Source organism: Mercenaria mercenaria, unplaced genomic scaffold, assembly GCF_021730395.1.
Source record: "Mercenaria mercenaria strain notata unplaced genomic scaffold, MADL_Memer_1 contig_1920, whole genome shotgun sequence".
In the NCBI taxonomy this organism is placed as follows: Eukaryota; Metazoa; Mollusca; class Bivalvia; order Venerida; family Veneridae; genus Mercenaria; species Mercenaria mercenaria.
In genome coordinates this window covers 50,397-70,330 of record NW_026459939.1, presented here as the reverse complement: position 1 = coordinate 70,330, position 19,934 = coordinate 50,397, and the positions used below count along the sequence as shown (strand labels likewise).

The window sequence follows — 19,934 nt, the reverse complement described above, 5'->3', positions numbered from 1 at the left end:
GATACGGATTACTATGTTTCTATTCGTGGCTATCCGCGCCGTATGTGTGACTGGGATTTAAGATAGAATAAAATCAACGATAAGCTGTCAATGTGGATTGACTCAGTTCATTGATACAACTAGAAAAAGAATCATTGAATTACACCCAGAAACCATTCGCACAAACGGCTATATAATCAAAAACAGACTCCCCTTCCTTGTTGATAGGTAACTTAGATAAAATACTCACCAGGAATGTAAATTTGAAATAGTTTCTTTAAAATTGTGAGTATCGAAAGAGACAGAATCAGCGAAAAGGGGTTAAAAGTAAGCCGTGTTTGAAGTATCATTGCTTTTCTCACACACACATTTTCACCGCATCGGTAGCGTAGTGGTAGAGCGCCCGCTTGGAGTGCGGTAGGATGTTGGTTCGATCCCTGGCCGTGTCATACCAAAGACGTAAAACTGGGACTGGTAGCTTCCGTGCTTGGCGCTTATCATTTAGAGGATAGTGCTAGGTGTCAGTATAATATGACTGGGTTGGATAGCATGACACGTACGGTGTGATATTCCAATGAGACAGCACTATAAAGTTGGGCACTGTGCTCACTGCTACAAGTAGACACCATCGTTTATAGGACTAAAAACGTATTGACCCGAACACACACACATACACAAACTTTTAAATAATATAACCGACTTGGCATTTGCGTGATTGTTTGAATCCAATCATTTGTCCGTTAAAGCCATCTGCGATTTTAAGGGAAAAGACAAAAGTGAACATTCTCGTCTATTATAGCTATGTTGATACTACATCCCTTCATTAATCCTTTAATGATGAGATTTTTATGCTTAGTTGAACTCCATGTCAAATTATTATAAGATTGTTCATTACCTAAATATCAAAGGTAAATTATCTTCGAACCTAAGCTGATAATGATACATAACCATGTCATTAAACGAGATAATTTAAGCTTAACTTATGAAAGACATTATTTTTCACTTCCCTAATATGTGATGTATGTAACTGACAATCCTGCTAATAACAGAATAAGTTCATTTAAATTACCGCCAAGTTTATATAAAAGTGTACTAATAAGTGCATAAATATTGAATATTCATAAGATTCCAGCAGTGTCTGGTACAGGAAGAGTATCGTTAGCTAAATGAGCCGCGCCATAAGAAAACCAACATGGTGGCTTTGCGACCAGCATGGATCCAGACCAGACTGCGCAGGATACATGCTGTTCGCTTTCAGAGCCTATTGCAATAAGAGAAACCGTTAACGAACAGCATGGATCCTGACCAGACTGCGCGGATGCGCAGGCTGGTCTGGATCCATGCTGGTCGCAAAGCCATTATGTTGGTTTTCTCATGGCGTGGCTCAAATAACAGTTAAAGTAATCATTCCACGATTATTTGTATTTCAATATCCATACGAAGTCTTCTTCTTGTTTATTTGTTAGATTAAAGGACGTAGATGCAGCATCATTACTATCATGAAGTAGGGTATAAACGAATGACATGTCGTACATATTTCACTGCTTTTTCTGCAATGTATCTTGCTATCATGAAAATGCATAAAGGTTACTGTACTGTTATTATTATATCTCCTTTCCTGATCAAAGTTCCAGTAGGAAGCAGCCAATAAAATGTTAGATAAAACAGAAAGTTTGGAGACCTTTTTTATTGCTTTAAGAAACGAAAATGTCGCTGTATTTATAGATGTAGCAGATGTTGGTCGAATTGACCTAAAGGTAAAGAAAAAAAAAATGCTTTTTTAGCTGGAAAAGGCTAACATGTTAATTAAAGAATATTACATTTATTTTGTACCTTATTGAATAAATTTAATTTGCATCTTATTATTTCATTCAACTCTTGTTAATAAATTCAGTATGAAATGACACTCATGTAATATCATTTATGTAATTACCCGAAATTAAAGATAAGGCATGTTAAGCGAGAAAATTTGTTTATATTGACGACTGTGTTCTTTCAGCTGCCAATGTTGCCTCTTAGTCTATTATAAAATATATGACAGGACTCGATGTCTATATGGGCACAAAGGGTTTTCTTATTACTCCTGTCCATAAAAGAGAACCATTTTGTCAAATATATTAGTCGTATATGTCATCAAGAAGTACTGCAAAGCCCTGATTTTATACGCCCGTTTGAAAAACGGGACGTTTTATGGGAACGCCCCTGGCGGGCGGATGGGCAGGCGGGCGTCGTCCACAGACTTTGTCCGCAGCATATCTTCTTCATGCATGGAGGGATTTTGATGAAACTTGGCACAATTATTCACCATAGTGAGACGGAGTGTCAAGCGCAAGAACCAGGTCCCTAGGTCTAAGGTCAATGTCACACTTAAGAGGTCAATAGTCAAATTCAAGAATGACATTGTCCGGAGCATATCTTCTTCTTGCATGGAGGGATTTTGATGTAACTTAGCACAATTGTTCCCCATCACGAGACGGAGTGTCATGCGCAAGAATCAGGTCCCTAGATCTAAGGTCAAGGTTACACTTAGAGGTCAAAGGATACAAGAATGAAAACTTTGTCCGGAGCATTTCTTCTTCATGCATGGAGAGATTTTGATATAACTTGGCACAAATGTTCACCACCACGAGACGGGGTAGCCGTGATAATCGCTTCATTTCATAGATTTCTATAACATTTTCTGCCACCGAATGACAAATTATTGTTGAACGCAGATTATAACGGATATATGATAATTTCATCAACGATCTCCAACAGCAGTTCGTTATCTCCAACAGCAGTTTGTTATCTCCAACAGCAGTTTGTTATCTCCAACAGCAGTTCGTTATCTCCAACTAAATCTTTTTGAAAAATTAGGATGACTCATTTTACAGAGCTTTTATCTTAAAAAGTTTATATATTGTTTAATAAGTTTTGAGTTTTAGCCAATCTAAGGATATTTTAAATGGAACACTGCAATGGTGTTTTTAAGGACAGTAACCAAAATAAACCCGATTACCTAAGGACGCATTTTACACTGGCGATTTATGTTTAATTTGCCGATCCTATTCTGCTGTTCATTTCGCATTAACACCGAAAAAAATAGTTTCATTTCTTATATTTACATTATATTTCCTTTCCATTTGTAAACTATATAATATTATGAATTGCATATAAATTGTAGCATTTAGCATTGAAATCAGCTTTCCGGCCATTCTTTTCGCAAGACGGAACAACTGCGACGTCATCTAAGGAACGTTCTCCCTGACTATACGCGGACGTCGTCGAAACAGCGGTCGGTTATCATTAAGCAGCGATGACGTAACTTTCGCGCCTTTCCTTTTGCTGTTCATACGAAATGAACGTCAAAACTTTCAATGGAAAAGAATAGGGCGAATGTAAATATAATGTCTTTAAAACTATGTCTTTTTAAGTAAAGACGCACAATTTGCAACTATCAAAGTTCAGACATTTTAAGTGTGCGTCGTCATTTAAAATGACTTAATTTCTTTTTCCGATACAAATACGTTTAACAGTCTCAGTTTCCGGGAGGTTAAAGTTGTTCACTTCAAGACCGATGTGAATTTCAATTGTGCTAGGAGTTTAGAGTTGAGTCTGGTCATCGTCTGGCTTTCACAAGGTCAGTGATTCTGCAGTACTCGGCTAGCTGCTCGTTTGTGACTGATAAACTGTTCGGGAATGTGTTTTATTCTTTCTGTGGCATTGAATGAAAAAAGCATCTTGAAATTGTCGGCTGTTAAATCACTCCAACACATTTTCATATATATTGTAACATGCTGATTTTCAAGCTTTTCATGCTGAAGGAAAACCCCGCGTGTCCCTCAGGACACTTCTTCAGACACGGCCGAGCACCCGGGTAGAAACAGCAACCTTCCATACTCCAGCTGGATCGCTCCCTAAAATGAAATAATTCTACACCAAAAACAACATTTGGAACCATCGCCGTTAGTGACAAGTCAGTGAACACAAACAATCGGCCACGGAAGCCCGGAACTATGCCAAAATCTACTCTTTAGTTGGTACATACAAAAGATACTCTGGTAATCAAAATGGGCACAATTGATAATATGCAGGGAGAATGTCAATATTGTAAAATGTGCATGTCCAAGAAAGGTTTAGAAAAAGAAAAGTCTATCCCCATATTGTATTCCGTTGCTAACATTTTGTTGAATATAAATTCAATGGTGCAGATACTAAAAGTATAGTAAACATATTGCTCTTGTTATATTTTTTTAACGCTGAAACGCAATATATAAGATAAATGGAAAAAATGAACTTCCCCGAATGTTTACGAAGATTAGTACATCTATAGATTTATTCTCGATCCCGGAGTCTATCAGTTTTGTAAGCTAAAAATATTGTTTAAGATGGAGTATGGTCTAATGTAAAATATGATCAAATCAAATGTTTTTGTTTTTTTTCAAAAACAATCGGACTATTCTAAGTAAAACAAAAGAATGATATAAAAGAAATACTAAAGTTGATGTCAGATGAATTACTCTCAAATATTTGTTTTTTTTTAAAGTTTTCGACATTGTTGTTTATTGAAAATGCATCAGTTTTTTAAAAAGGTAACCCATGCACGTGTACATTTTAAGGCAGTTATTGACATAACTTTATAACACGTGTAACAATAAGTTCTAAGGTCTATTCTGAACATTTGTATGTCCTAACTGCATTGATTTTGCAATACAACGTATTACAATATAAATATCCCTGTACAAAAAAGTATGCATGTCTTGGGATAGACACTGTGACATTTGATTACTTTGCTCTTGTTCTGAATAATACGTTTGTACTTTAAGCGTGTCTGAAAAAAAAAACATACTGCAGTTAGTGCAAGATGGTTAGAATGAAAAGAAATGGGCGATGTCTATTTAATAAGCCCAACTTTATTTGCTACAAACAGTGAATGTATAGAATAAAGCTGAGTGTATACTTGTTTTCCTTAAAATCATTGCAATCTTGCAGAAGTATTTGTTAAAGTATCGTTATCATTCTGTTGTTGTATGTCTCACTTTCAAGATCAGTTTCTTCGCGCTACAGTGTGTTCCTCTGCTGACACAAAAAAATAAATGATTTTAATAAATAGAACTAGCTCTCGTCACACTCCGAACTAAGTCTGGTAACATTTTTATATGTATCAAAGGAAAATAAACACCGAAGGAATAAGACGTTAATCCTTCTTTGGATGGCTTCCCTTGATTCGGTGTAACACATTCTAAAAATATGGAGGAAAATCTTGAGTTGTGTTTTGAGTGAGATTTTGGAGTCTGTGCTCTTTTTTCTGTATTTTTTATTTTTTAATTTTTTATTGCTTTTGCTTTTCATCACGTCATATATGATGCTTACAAGATGAAGGTAAAAAGGACGTAAAAAGTGGAGTGAGGATGTTGTTGGAGATTCCGCTTTTGTTTATGATGCTAATTATGCTATCACAGATAGTTATTGTTAAAGTATTTATGGGGTAGCTACTCATGCAAGTTTGCTGATACTGTGTTTGTCAGGGCTATTTTTTTTTTGATAATGCTGGATATGAAAATGTTGTTATTGTTGATTATGTTGTTTTTTTTAAATGATGAGGAAAATAATGACATTTAGTTTTGGTGTTAATGTGTATGAGTGGCAGGGATGATGACATGGGCGACAGACACGAAAGAAATAGGCAAGAAAACAGAGATCGAATATGTAACAGATAACAGCCAAGGAGAGTGGTATCAAAATGTGGAGCGGAACAGACGGAGGAGACGATAGTAAGACCGCGACAAGGTGAAATAGGAAAACCCAAGACGGAGAGATACGATGAAGATAGGACAATCGAGAACAAGCACTGACAAATATATGGACTTACAGTGGAAAAGAGAGGCTGACGAAGACAGAGACAGACATAGGAAGAGAAAAACCGGACGAAGAGGCAGAAGAGAAGAGCGACAGACTATGGTAGGGAGGGACAGATGAGAAGGGAGAGAGACGAGGACAGAGTGTCAAAGGATCAAAGAAACAGATGAGGAAATTGAGAAGCATATGATGTGAGAGAGACACAGAAGAAAATAGAACTGACAGGCCTAGAGGCGAGAAGCTTTAGCTTTATACCAAGACCATTATAATAACAATTATAACCTGCACTGCATGCATTCACGAGAGGAAAAATATTGATGGTAAAATGTTGTAAGGATTTGTTTACATTATTAAATCTTTAATAACTACTTTCATGTTAATTTTTGGTATGGCTTTGGTAAGTTATAATAAAGAGCATGTAATTCTATTTCACTCAGAATTTTATATGATCTTTGGACTTTTTTCTAGTCTTCAATTTCGTTTTTACTAAACAAAAAGAAAGTTCAGTACAGACTCTTATTGAAATCAGACTAAACTTACAATATACTCTTCTGAATTTATTTTCCTGTGGAGACTGATAAAAACTATAATTGAGGAGTTGTCTATTTTGCTTTAGAGGTTTTTAAATATCAAATATTTCTGGAAAGGAGGAAAAACATCAACATATTTAGTAAAGTGGTGCAATTAGCTATTATTTCACACTGAAAAAAGGCCCTATAAAGTCTAATTTGGATTTTTTAGGAAACATCAACCACAACCAAGTATAGATATGCCAATTTTAATTGGTTAAAGCTTATATTTTTGCAAATGTTAATAATATTGGAATGAAATTACATTTGATAAATAAAATGAACAAGGATGATAAGAAAACTAATTAATTAAATACGACATAGTACACAAACATAACTATGTACATGGTTCATTGGGGCGTGAGGGATGTCCCATAAATCATAACCAATTATGATCGTACATAATCAAACCTGGACTGCTTTATTTTTAGCTTGGTTGTGCTCTATAATTCCAAAGGATTTCCTTATAGACTTCATTAATATCTATATACTGATTGACATTACAACCCTTTTCATTATCTTCCTACTTACAAAAGTCAGTGCATATAATGTTGTAAATATGTCTGTATCAACATTTGCTACCAAGTTGACCTGTTAGCATAATACAACATGGGAGACGCCTAGTCACGAAGGCAAACGTAAAACCTTCTACTGTCTGCGTGGATCACACTACTGCCCAGATTGTTACAGTCCAAGTATGTTTTCACGAAAAAGGAGTGTCTTAACTTTTCTATTTTAAATTTTTACCTACAAATCATCTATCACTTGATTTTGAATAATATATGAGTTACAACAGTCTTTAAACTGATAAGCTGGAATGCATCTCATATATCTTGCCTGTTAGGTACATAAAAGGTGGAAATGCTGGCAGCAGACACTCCACTACTTTATACATGAAGGTAAGTCTGATCGCTTGGCGATGTTCCTTCAGTGATGGGAGCTTCAGGTTTTGAGAAGCATGTCGGTGGCAAAACACTCACTTCTCGGTTTATATTATCTCCAGTCACATGGCAAGATGCAGCGGTCCAGCGATAACATGGTATGACTACAAAACCAGTCATATCCGGTGAAGAGCATGAGCATGTAAGTGTTGCACTGTCATCATTTTTTTCTTGATACAACTGTTAAGGAATAAAACATCTGGCATTCATTGAGATCATTGTACTTCCTTCAAAGTATAATATACATAGAATCTAGATACATTGGATACAAACTCCTCTGTCCATATGCATGTTTTTGAATAATTAAAGGGCCATAACTCTGGTCTTGCATAGTGAAATCCATAAAAATAAACAGGTGCAAAATTTCACATACTGAATGACATTCATACATGGCTTCATGACTACATAACATGTTTTTAAGATATATGCAAAACAATTTTTAAGCACTTTATAATTTTTACCAGGTTACCAGGCCATAACTCTGGTCTAGCCGAATTAAATCCCAAACAAAACACAAAGAGCACAATTTAACATGCTATATAACAATCCTCTAATGTTTTATGACTAAATCAAATAGTATTTGAGAAACATGTTACACAAACAAGCATTATTTTGACTTAATCAAGTGCCACAACTCTGGCCTGACCGACAGAAATCCCAAGCAAAACACAAGGTGAACAACTTCAAAAGATGAATAATATTCCTGTAATGTTTCATAATCATTGGTCTTTATGCTGAATTGACAAAAGTATTAAAATAGAATATGTAAGAGAAATTTATGTGGGCGCCGCCATATAACTAGTTCTTCACCTCCAGCTATAGATAACAGTATGTCCTACTACAATAGTAACTAAAGTATGTTCTATCACGCGCATATGCTTTCTTACTATACTAAACAATCTAGGCCTAGATAATTAAGTATAGAACGCACACACTTGTTTGCTGTAGAGTGCTACTTATAATTAGCTGCCATACAAAAGTAAAAGGAGAAAATAATGATAGTTGATTGAACTGTTAGATATACGGACACCTGAAGTGGCGATTCAAACTTTAAAAAAAACTAGTTTACTCCTTACTTTGACCTACTTTCCAGGGCATCAAGATAACATAACATGGCACCTCATAAAAAACACACGTTTTATGTAGTTTCAATGCGAGGGAATTTTTCTCTTAAATCGTGTCCTGAATGATGATTCTTTTGTTGCTGTACCTGTTATCAAGGCACTGTGTACATGCATGTTTGGTCGTTTTCGTGTGTATGAAGACGAGACTTTGGTGTTAACTTTTTTTGTCTTTTATTACCATTTCGTGTGTAAGTGGCACAGCTAGTGGGCGTTACTTATTTACACTGCACTTTCCTGTGGTATTTTTGCCACTGACGGTTATAAAGCGGTGGGGGATATCTGGTAATAGGATGTGTGACTGCTTGATACATGTTAAAACTTCACTGGAGGTATTTTTAATATTTGGTTTACCTCTTCTGGTTGCCCAACCAGAAAGAGTTAGTTAAGTGTATGTATAAATTTAATAATATACTTTACCTTTGAAATCACACATGAATGTAAGAACTATGGTATTACATTTGTCAAATATTTATATTGACAAATATATATAGAACTAAATTCATTAGAAATGTAAGTTTATAAAAATATTATTACATGTACCTTCCTTTTCCGTTGCGCAACCAGAATAGAATATTATCCGAAGCTACACACCGTTTTAAAACTTGCCTTTTGGTTTAGATTATCATGATATTGAAATATTCTAATATCTATCAAATGCAAATGTAAAATTAGAAATTATATTAAATCAAAAGCAATAGTCCACATTTTCAATACTTCACTAATAAATGGGAGTAACTACAAAATTCAATAAAAATAAAATAAAACAAACATTTCTAATAGGGATCTAATTCTTAGAAGTGGGTCATTTTGTCCCTTATATAAATCTCTAACAACATACTAAAATGAAAAATGTCATAAAATGTTGCTCAGATCACAGGTGTTTGAAGCTCAATCAATCAAATAAATATCAGCAGGTTAGATCTTTTGAATAGATCGAAGTTGGTGTCCCTGACATTCTTTTGAAGAACATCAATTCTCAGTTAGTAAAAGGGATGAGAGGAAGAATACACATGTTGCAACATGGACAAGATCCTGATTTTGAATTCAATGAAAAATTAGTGACCATAAGTAAAATAGAATTTGAGGTGTATGATTGCTGGAAAAGTGCTGTAAAAGCTTCAAGACTACATTTTCTTCTAAAGCTTGGCTTTGCTTTTTAACAGTCCACATGGCTCAAGGGCAAACGCTACAAAATGTTGAATCTGATAGGTAGAGCAATACAGTTAGAAACCCTTAGAATTCGTAATTTAAATCTCCATGTAGCTAATTTAAAACATCTTCCGGAAGTGTACAAGTATTATGAAGAACTACAAGAATCATGGTGTATGAACACTTTGCATGTTGTAGAAATGAACTATCTGCAGAAATGTCCATGCCAGTGCTGCTCATGTCGATAATGATATTGATAGGGATAACGATAATGATGGCAATGATGGTGTTGAAGACGATAACGATGATGATGATGATGATTTTGGTGGAGGTGGTGATGATGCTATATGTTCAGGTGTTGCTGATGATAATATTGATTTTTTTTGTGCAAGAGGTTGATCTGCAGCCCTTCTTATCTCAATACAAATCACTTAATGCACCCAAAGAGATACGGTAATTTATTTTACGTCTTTAAATAAGTATCTTTGATCGGAGTAGTATGTCAATTCATTTTTTATTATGCTGCGTGACGGACGGACGAACACCATAAAGTGATAAAAATAAATTTGCAACACGACTGGTGATGTATATTCAGGACTCATTAAAATATCTGCGGAATGGACAGATGCAAACACTGAACAGATACCAAGAACGGAACAGGAAAAGGACCCTGCGAAGCTAGTAAGGTATGTCGCAGATTCCTGCATGTCGAAAATTTAGGTCCGTCTGCGTGAACAGGTCATTAATAGTTTGTCATCTGCAAAAAACAAATCAGAATAGCTAAAGGATGGCTTACAAAAAGCAATATATGCTGAAAAATTGCATATTCCTGAAGCTATGTACTGTGAAAGCATTCTTAGCTACAATCGCATACAAACAAGGACAATCAAAACGTTTCAGTGTTGTGATATTTTCGGGTGAGTCAATTCAATATCTATGTAATTAAAGTGGTGGTAGGGGGCGTGAGGAGTGTTGCACTATCCATTACCTCTCATAACAGATTCTATCTAAATAGGGAAAAAATGGAAGCTCCACAGGACGCTCTACATGACAAAAAAGAAAATGTTGCAGGCTCGGTTTGGTTGAGCCTGTTCATGAACGGTAATGGAAATGAATGCTACCGTCCACACCCTCTAGCCACGAGTTGAGCAGAACTAGACATTCACACATGTTACAAATACCAAAAGAGACATCCGCAGATGCACTCTGCTATTATTTTGCATGGTCGCATTAAACGCGTCCAAAGGATCTTCTTATAGACTTTATTATTTCAGATCAGTGACCCATTGTTTTGTTTCTTTTTAGAACTACAGTTGGATTTTCTAGACAATTTTTCAGATGAGAATTTTACTACCTCGGTGACACGATAGACTTAGTGTAGAAATCACATATTTAAACAAAAAAAAAAACGTCTGTCGCTATTTGCTATTCTTAGTGAAGTCGATGACAGCTGTATTGAGGTGTTTTTTTTTTTCAATTATGTTATTAGGAGAAATAAATAATAAATATTGTCGCGGAAAATTATCGAATGTAATTTGTACTTGATCTAGTTGCGATCAAAACAAAATTTATGCCAAGCTCATGTTTTTAACTTTTTTGTAATATGTCCAAAGCCTACATCTTAAATTATCAGACGTATGAGGTTCCAACAATACGCGCACTTCCACTTAGTATTCATGATATATATCAGGTCTCATTTTACAGGATAAAAGCTAGATTACATGTTGTGTGAATAATTTAACTTCCAAAAACGGGAGCTAACTCAAAACAGAATTAATTTGACGTTTACGTCCGGACAATATGTTAAGGGTGTTTCTCTTGGTGTCTTCTGCAAAGACACTGAGTACATACGTTTTCGGTTTGAAGGTTTGCTTTCGATATGATTATACAGGAGCATTTTGGTGTTTTACGTTTCCATTGCGTGTGTTAAAGATGCACCTACTTTTATTTACACTGTCCTGTGACTTTGGCACATGGTTGGGGTAAGAGTGAAATTGGGTGCGCACCAGAAACCGGTTTAAGCTCCCTAGTGGTGATTTTGCCATTGACCGTTCGAAAGCGGTGCCCCAATGTGTTCCTTTATTTGTTCGTTTTGTTCCCGTGTGTTTGCTTTGTGAGTGTGTGTGTTGGCAGTGTGCACATCTGTGTGCTATGAGTTTCGTTTTGGGGAGGCTGCATTTTTCGAACGGGACATCCCTGGATATGTATCCTTGTTTTTTATTAAAAATCTAGATTTATCTACAAATTGTTGTCAATGGGATAAAATAGCACTGTTCTACTCTGGTACACAGCACTATTGAGATTATCGATAGTTGATAGGAACTAATTCCGTAATTATTTATCAAAAGACTGTCCTGTCTGTACCAGGTTTTATTTAGAACAGTCCGCTCTCGTTCTTAGCATTCCGGAACACTAATCCTTCACTTATCTTTGACTAAGATCTTCGGAGTTGTCAAAGCAATATGTTCCGTGTGTTTTAAGAGTTTCCTAAGTAAACACCAGTAATCAACGCACCGACTCTTCGGTAAAACTTGCTGTGCATTTTAACTCACCCGCTTTTATAGTAAAGAGTCGGGTTATTTCTTATAGGAAATTTAATATTTTAGTTGCCAAAGAAAGGGCTAACACTCATTACCCATTTCAAAAAGTGAACATTACCACAGGACCACGACATCACTAAAACAAAAATCCTCTCGCGATTTTGGAACAGCTTGTAACTTCGTTTGTTTTGTTCACCTCTCTATAGCTTATGCTTCCAAGGAACCGATGCGAGCGATAATTAAGTATATATAAATCGTTTGACATTCAGTCTTTCTACGAACGCCAATATAATTGGAGGGGCTGCAAATAATGCTTTATATAATTTTGCACAGGAACTTAGTCATTATATCGTTTTTAAATTCTGCCCGAGTCTGTTGTTATAATGCGCATTTATCCGACTCCAGCAGAATGCCCATGGAAGCTGCAAATATCGGTCATACTGTTTTTTTTTTCAAAGGACATACGAAAGCGACTCGACGAAACACCTCAATTAGTGACTTTATCATTTTATTTTGAAAGCCTGGAAAAGTCACTCAGCCTTAGGCCAAATTTATTACACCGCGTGTCACAATACCTCTAAAAAGGGTAGGTTCTTTATTAAGAATCCTTGTGAGGCAAACCGTATTTTATTTAAGAAATAATTTATAGCAAAACAGTGCTTTATCACTATTTATACATGTACACGATGGGCGGTTATACGTCGGGCGTAATAATTTCACAAGGGCGCAGCCGTGACCGAGTGGTGAAGGTCGTTGACTTAGAATCACTTGCCCCTCAACGATGTGGGTTTGAGTCTCACTTGATTTCTTCATGTGAGGAAGCGATCCAGCTGGCTAACGGAAGGTCAGTAGTTTTGCTGAGGTGCCCACCCATGATGAAATTAAGAACGGTCTTGATCCACCATCAAAAGCTGGAAAGTCACCATATGAGCTATACTTGTGTCAGTGTTACTTTAACCCCAACAAATGTAAAAAAAAGTCATGATGTTATTAATAGCATGCAGAAGTCTCGCGAAAAAAGGGAAGGCAAGTTTGTATCCTGTGGTCCGACAAAAACTTGCTTTTCAGTCAAGTATTTAATCATTCAATACCAAAGCAATAGGCTTAACATACGTCTATATAATTCCATAACAGGTACCTAGCACCAGCTGATCCGTTCCTTTAGACCCGGCTACTTGTATTTGCCACATCCCTCTAACCACTTACTCATATAGCGACTTTTCAGCTTTTCTTGTTGGGGGGAAACACCAGTGCTACATGTATATATGACACTTTATTTCGAACTAACAATTTCACATGTCACTACAAAAAGCCAATTTAAGGCTGCATTATATTTACATGTTTCGATACACATATCTCTTCTTTGATTTGTTTAGTGACCTCGGTGATATAACAATGTTTTTATTTAGTAAACTCAATAGTATGAAACAATTACAAAATCCAAGTTTTTACTTAGCACTTTAATATATCTGTCAATCTGTCATGTTTACATTCAATATATTCGGTGATACGGGCCTACTTCCTCTCCCGCTCAATTTTTCCAGGGCGGACTAAATCTCCTTTTTCATTTTAACAAGGTGTGTCACAATTTTCACTACATCCCGTTTGAATTCGAATACAAGTTAAAGCATAGCAAAAGCTCTTTCTAGGGCACATCTATATAAATATATAATGATCATCTTGTTAAATTTTGGTTGCAATGTCTGTTTTGAATATTGCTCATCGGTGTGTGGAACCCCAGAATTGGACACAAAGACAAGACCAAATTCAATACCGAGTGGTTGGGGCACAAAAAAATAAAGTCCAGGATACGCAGGATACAAAGTATGAAGACATTTTATTGACTGCAATAGATATGTCTGTAAGGCAAAATATGTTTTGCTCTGATTTCAAAGTACTGTAGAAAAGAAGAAGGACAAGTAGCGATGACGTAGAGGTATAATATGGCACTTCTACTTCCTTTCCTTGCATATCAGCTAGCGGCTTTTGTGGGGACGTGGAAGAGTGTCCGCTTAAAAAAACTTAAGGTCCCGGTTTCAAATCCAGGTCAGTTCAAAGATATATTTGGAATTTGTATCTTATCATGCAAAAAGTTTACATTTGGTCCAAATTCCATTATAGCTTCAGATACAGGAAGTAGGTCAAAGTAGGTCATGGTTAAGGTAAGCTAATGTCAGAGTCACTTGAAGAACCTTCCTACTAAGTTTGAGAGTCCTAGGCCCAAGCTGTGCATTGGTATAAGGTTTTTGGTACTAAAGGTAACGGTGACGTTGACCTTTGCCCGCATCTACTGGTCAGGATCAACCTGTATACTAAGTTTGAAGGTCTTAACCCCAAGCATTGCCGAGTTATCAAGCATTTTGATACTAAAGTTACCTTGACCATGACCTTTCCTTTCAAGGTCATCTACTGGTCAGGACCAATATCCCTTGCAGAGTTAAAAGCTTTTATTTTGGTACTTAATGTGGGGCATATTTTCACCCCAGGGGCATAATCTGAACAATCTTGTTAAAAGACCATTAGGCATTTCTGCAAACCAACTATTAAAGGTCTAGCCCTTACGGTTTCAGGCAAGAAGATTTTTAAAGTTTTTTTCTATATGTCTATGTAAAACATGTGATCCCCGGGCGGGGCCACTCCACCTGCCCTCCACCAGAAGCATGTCTGAACAACCTTGGTAGAGGACCACCAGGCAATGTTACATACCAAATATCGAAGGCCTAGGCATTGAACTTTCAGATAAAAAGATTTTTAAAGTTTTTTCCTATATAATAAAATATGTACAAAGATCCTTTGGAAGCAAAGAATGCAACCAAGAAGAATAATAGCAGACTCGGCTTGATTGAATCTGTTCATGAGAGGTAATGAAATATGCAATATCTCTCACGCCCCCTAGCACCGGCTTATAAGTCTATGTAAAACTTTGGATCCCCGGGCAGAGAATTTTTCACCCCAGGGGCATAATAACTTGGTAGAGGACATCTAGGCAATGCTACATACTAAATATCAAAGGCCGAGACAAGAAGGTTTTTAAATTTTACAGTTAAACATTATTTTTAGCTCCTGTAACATAGTCGTGCAATGGACGATACTTAACTATCTGTTTGAAAAGTAAAGTTTCGTACACAAACAGATACTCTACACTAAGTTATTGAAGCGGAAACCTTGCCACTACCTTATTGACATATTTTCGCTTTATTTTTATTTCTGTTTAACATCCTAATGTAGTGATTTGATGCGCTAACTGTCTACGTCCTAGCACACAACAAACTTAGTGGTCATCGATCAAGTAATTCTTGGCTGTAATTAAGTAGTATCTGTCCTAAATCTTGTGAGTGTAACATCCGGACATTTGATGCGTGAATTTGTTGCGCACAATGAGAGGATCGCAATGGGGGTTGTTTTTACATATTTACCATGCCCTCCAAAGTAATGACGTACGGTAACCTTTGTGACAAATAAGATGTTTGGCATGTTTCAGCAACATCATTTTTCCATCTCGGCCTTATTAATATGTAATCCGTGGAGCGCGTTTAGCCAGAGAGTCGCCTAAATTATGAAACTTAAGAATAGTTTTAACGTCAGAGGTTATTTCTATGTCACGGAATTTGACTGGCCAGCTTGTAATGACAACAGTTTTCGCGATCAGTTGCTCAGTCAAGTGTCACTTACCAATTCTAAGTGTTCTTTCTCTTGAGAAAGGAACAATAATCATTGTATTTTTTCATTTCTATTTATCTTTGTTTAATACTAAAACTTTCATCAAACAAAATCAAAGAAGAGATTTTGCCCGCATTTGTCAAACTGCGCCGGATGGGGGTTGTGTTATCCGGGAGGAAGAGGGTTGTCCTACATTCTTTAAAACATTACACGAAGTGGCATGTATATAGAGTTATAACTAGTGAATTCAAAATGCTACTTTTAAAGTTGTAACAAATTCCAGAACTTCTTTTCAAATGCAAGATACATTTATAAATTTGTACGCAATTTTTACACTAAGTTTAGGTTATCCATGTATGATTCATGGTTCTCTTGAAAATGAATACTGGAAGGCATGTATGAAATTGGAGGAAGTTCAATTTTGCCCCCAAATGGCCTAAAAAATTGAAAGTCTCTAAATGGTTTCTTCCATCAAAAAGTATGGTCTCATCAAGCTGTGTGCAATATTTTACAATTTCTTCATTATCGAAGAGAATACTTTATGTAAATGAAAATATGTTTAACATTACGTACATGTAAGACACAATTAGTTTTTATTCAAATTCTTAAACAGATCTGAATTTTTCAATATGAGCACAGCTGTCGACCACAACCAAAAAGTGACCATAAAGTCTGTAAAAGAAGCAAAACAGTATGGCAAAAATATTTTTGGTCATTGACTGCTCACTGCTAAAAACATACGTATGTGATCCAAATATGGCAAAACATGCCCATTTTCTTAAAAATCTGTCATATCAGCAATATTTAGTGACAGTTTTGAACAAAATTATAAAACCTTTTCAAAACTACGGTGGCATATTTCTGCCAACCACATATCCACTTATTTATGTAGACAGTTTTCTCTAAAAATGTCACATATCCAGTTATTATCTGGCAAGTGGCAAAATTGCGTGTTATCCAGATAATTATGTTAACAGGACAAAACTGCCAGTTAGTGCCCACTTCTGCCATCCACATACAGTCAAACCTGTGTTTAAGACCACCTCTGAACAGAGACCACATGTCTCTAAAGACCACATGTTTTGTTTCCCATTTAACATTTATGGTGTATTTTAACCTGTGAATAAAGACCACCTGCCAGTAAAGACCACATTTTGGCTCTCCCAAGGGTGGTCTTTATAGACAGGTTTGACTGTACTCACATAAATAAGTGGTTATTGTGAAAGTTTTCTTAATATCCAGTTAATATTCGTACCAACATTGGCGATTTACGGGTAGACTTTTCGTCCCTTATAAGGAATTGTCACGGTATAGAACTTAAATATTGAAACGGGTATAGTGCGTATTTTCTGACTTGGCGAAGATATTTATAGTACAGGCTTTACCATTAAAATCAATAGGTAACTTGGTGTTTATCGGATTTATCCGACGTAATAAAACGAAATCTAATGATATAACCGATTACCCTAAACTCAATGATAGAATGGCCCATTTATGACCTTTCTATAAATATCTCCGCCAGGTCAGAAAATATGCGCTATAGAAAATGTATAGGCGGCCGCGTAGCTCAGTCGGTACAGCATTGGAACGGTATTCAGAGGCACCTGGTTCGAGTTCCTGTCTGGCTGCACATTTTTCTCATTTGTGACATTTGGCGCCAAACGTGGGGCCATTACGGCAATACATTTGTTAGTCTCCGACGCCTGTAATTGCTTAATTTATAAAGTACCCGCTGAAATTCGATGACACATTTCAAAATGGTGGGGAAATATGTCATGGTATAGAACTTTAATATTGAAACGGGGAGAAAATGTGTAGGCGGTCGGGTAGCTCAGCCCGTAGATTATCGGAACGGTATTCCGAGGTCCCGGGTTCGAGTCTCGGTCTGGCTAAACATGTTTCTCACCCTGTGACAGAATGAATGAGTGTATATCCACCTCATTCCCTTCCACCACCCCTAATGGTTTATGCCTTTAGATAGGATTTGAAATGATAAATTTGCATAATTGTTATGCCCCTTTATGTATTTTCATTTATTCCGTAATGATAGGGGACGATTACGGGATATTGCCAATCATAACTGACTAACTGACAAAAATCAAGATACCTAGTTAACGTAAGTGAATATGTGGATGGCAGTAGTGGGCACTAACAGGCAGTTTTGTCCTGTTAAGATACTTAAGTGGATAACAAGCAGTTTTGTCACTTGCCAGATAATAACTGAATAAGTGACATTTTTACGAAACAATTCGAGATAAATAAGTGGATATGTGGTTGGCAGAAATATGCCACCATACAAAACAATTGGTCAATTTTCAAATCATTTAGCAAAGTATAAATGCTTCGAATGAATGTATTGGTGTATTGCTCTAGCTGTAGTCGGAAAACATTTGTTGGATTTTTTTCACCCTGTTGTACAATAAAATTATGTATACAGTCAACATACCGTACAACCTCAATATTAAAGAAGTGTCCACATAGTCCCGATGCAAACTTTGTCACCATTCATTATTACCACAAAAGAAACAATCTTAATCATTCTGCCTAAAATGAATATATACACTCAGCAAAATTCCTAATCGGTCAGTTTATATTGTATTACAAAATCCACTATTCCGATGGGATAAAATCCCCACTTTGATGTTGTTAGAATAAAAACGTTAAAATAAAATATTGTTTTAACCCGAATAAAACATAAGAGAACAGAACATAAATTGTAGTACTGCCTTTATTAACTCAAACCTTCTTACAATTCTTAGTGTACACAATGCAAGAAGCAGTAAATATTCTAACGACAGAGTGATTTAAACACATACAATGCAATATTATACCTCTGTAGCCTCTAAATCACCAAAAGGAAGGGAAAGCCTGCTGGCGGCGCAAGATTTTATAGTACATAGGGAAAAGTTATTGCGGTGATATTTTGTTCTAGAAAATATTTTTTTTTGTAGACTGAGATAAAGTACCGACATAAAATAAGTAATGATTAAATATGTATCACCATATTTTTCCTACGGTAAATATTCTCACAGTCCGTCAAAAGTTTTGTTGTAGACAGGACATTGATAAATATATTTGCTATATGTTCTTTATAAAATAAACAATCTTCTGAGAGTTGTCACACATAGCTAGGTCTATTTAAAAAGAATTACTTATTATTTATTCATAAAAGAGCTGTAATCTACAAAACGCCAACAAAAGTAAGAATGATGTACCTTCTAACCAAGATTTGTTGCCTTAGCTTACAAGTCAGCGCTATAGTATATTTTCCTTACTGACAACTAATATATTGGAATAAACACAAGTATATTATTGTGGGTTGGGTTTAACGTCGCACCGACACAATTTTAGGTCATATGGCGACTTTCCAGCTTTGATGGTGGAGGAAGACCCCAGGTGCCCCTCCGTGCATTATTTCATCACGAGCGGGCACCTGGGTAGAACCACCGACCTTCCGTAAGCCAGCTGGATGGCTTCCTCACATGAAGAATTCAACGCCCCGAGTGAGGCTCGAACCCACATCGATGAGGGGCAAGTGATTTGAAGTCAGCGACCTTAACCACTCGGCCACGGAGGCCCCTAAACACAAGTATATGAAACTTGGATTACATTTCTATAAATGCAAGAATATCATCTTGAAAATGGTACCAAATTGTTAAATATATGTCCAAAATGAATTCCAATTAGAAACTGGCTTACATAAAACATGAAAATGACAGTGTACATATGTTTTTCTTACCGAAATTATCGGACTATAGCCCGAAAGTTAATTTTGGAAAAAAACATTCGGGTGAGATGGAAGCAATTCACATGGCTTCTAATTGTTTATTCAGAGATGAATATCTACCTTATGAATTGGTCTACGTTGCTGTGATATGTGTTGGCGTAGGTTGAAATCTACCTTTCTTAAATTTAAATCATTATTCTAATCCATGATATATGTAACTGGCCAAAATCAAACGAATGATGCTTTTTGTGTATGTTTTACCAATGAAGCAGCTTCATGAAAAATGAAAAAAAAAATCACTGCCGAATAGTGGTTAATTAAGTTCAAAGAGAAACATTTGCCCCAAAGTAACGGTTAACATGCATATTTCTACAGTTCTATGCAAGGTCTTGGACAGTTGTCATCCT

At 36.1% G+C, this 19,934-nt stretch overlaps 1 protein-coding gene across 1 annotated transcript; it reads left to right on the top strand.

The window, feature by feature from the left end:
- Positions 1 to 5,781: 5,781 nt before the first annotated feature.
- Positions 5,782 to 19,694, top strand: LOC128551992 (uncharacterized). Its single transcript, XM_053532973.1, has 5 exons — positions 5,782 to 5,919; positions 6,559 to 6,578; positions 9,816 to 9,955; positions 10,196 to 10,286; positions 19,634 to 19,694. The coding sequence occupies exons 1-5, from the start codon at positions 5,782 to 5,784 to the stop codon at positions 19,692 to 19,694; spliced, it is 450 nt and encodes a 149-aa protein (XP_053388948.1).
- The last annotated feature ends 240 nt before the right edge of the window (positions 19,695 to 19,934 follow it).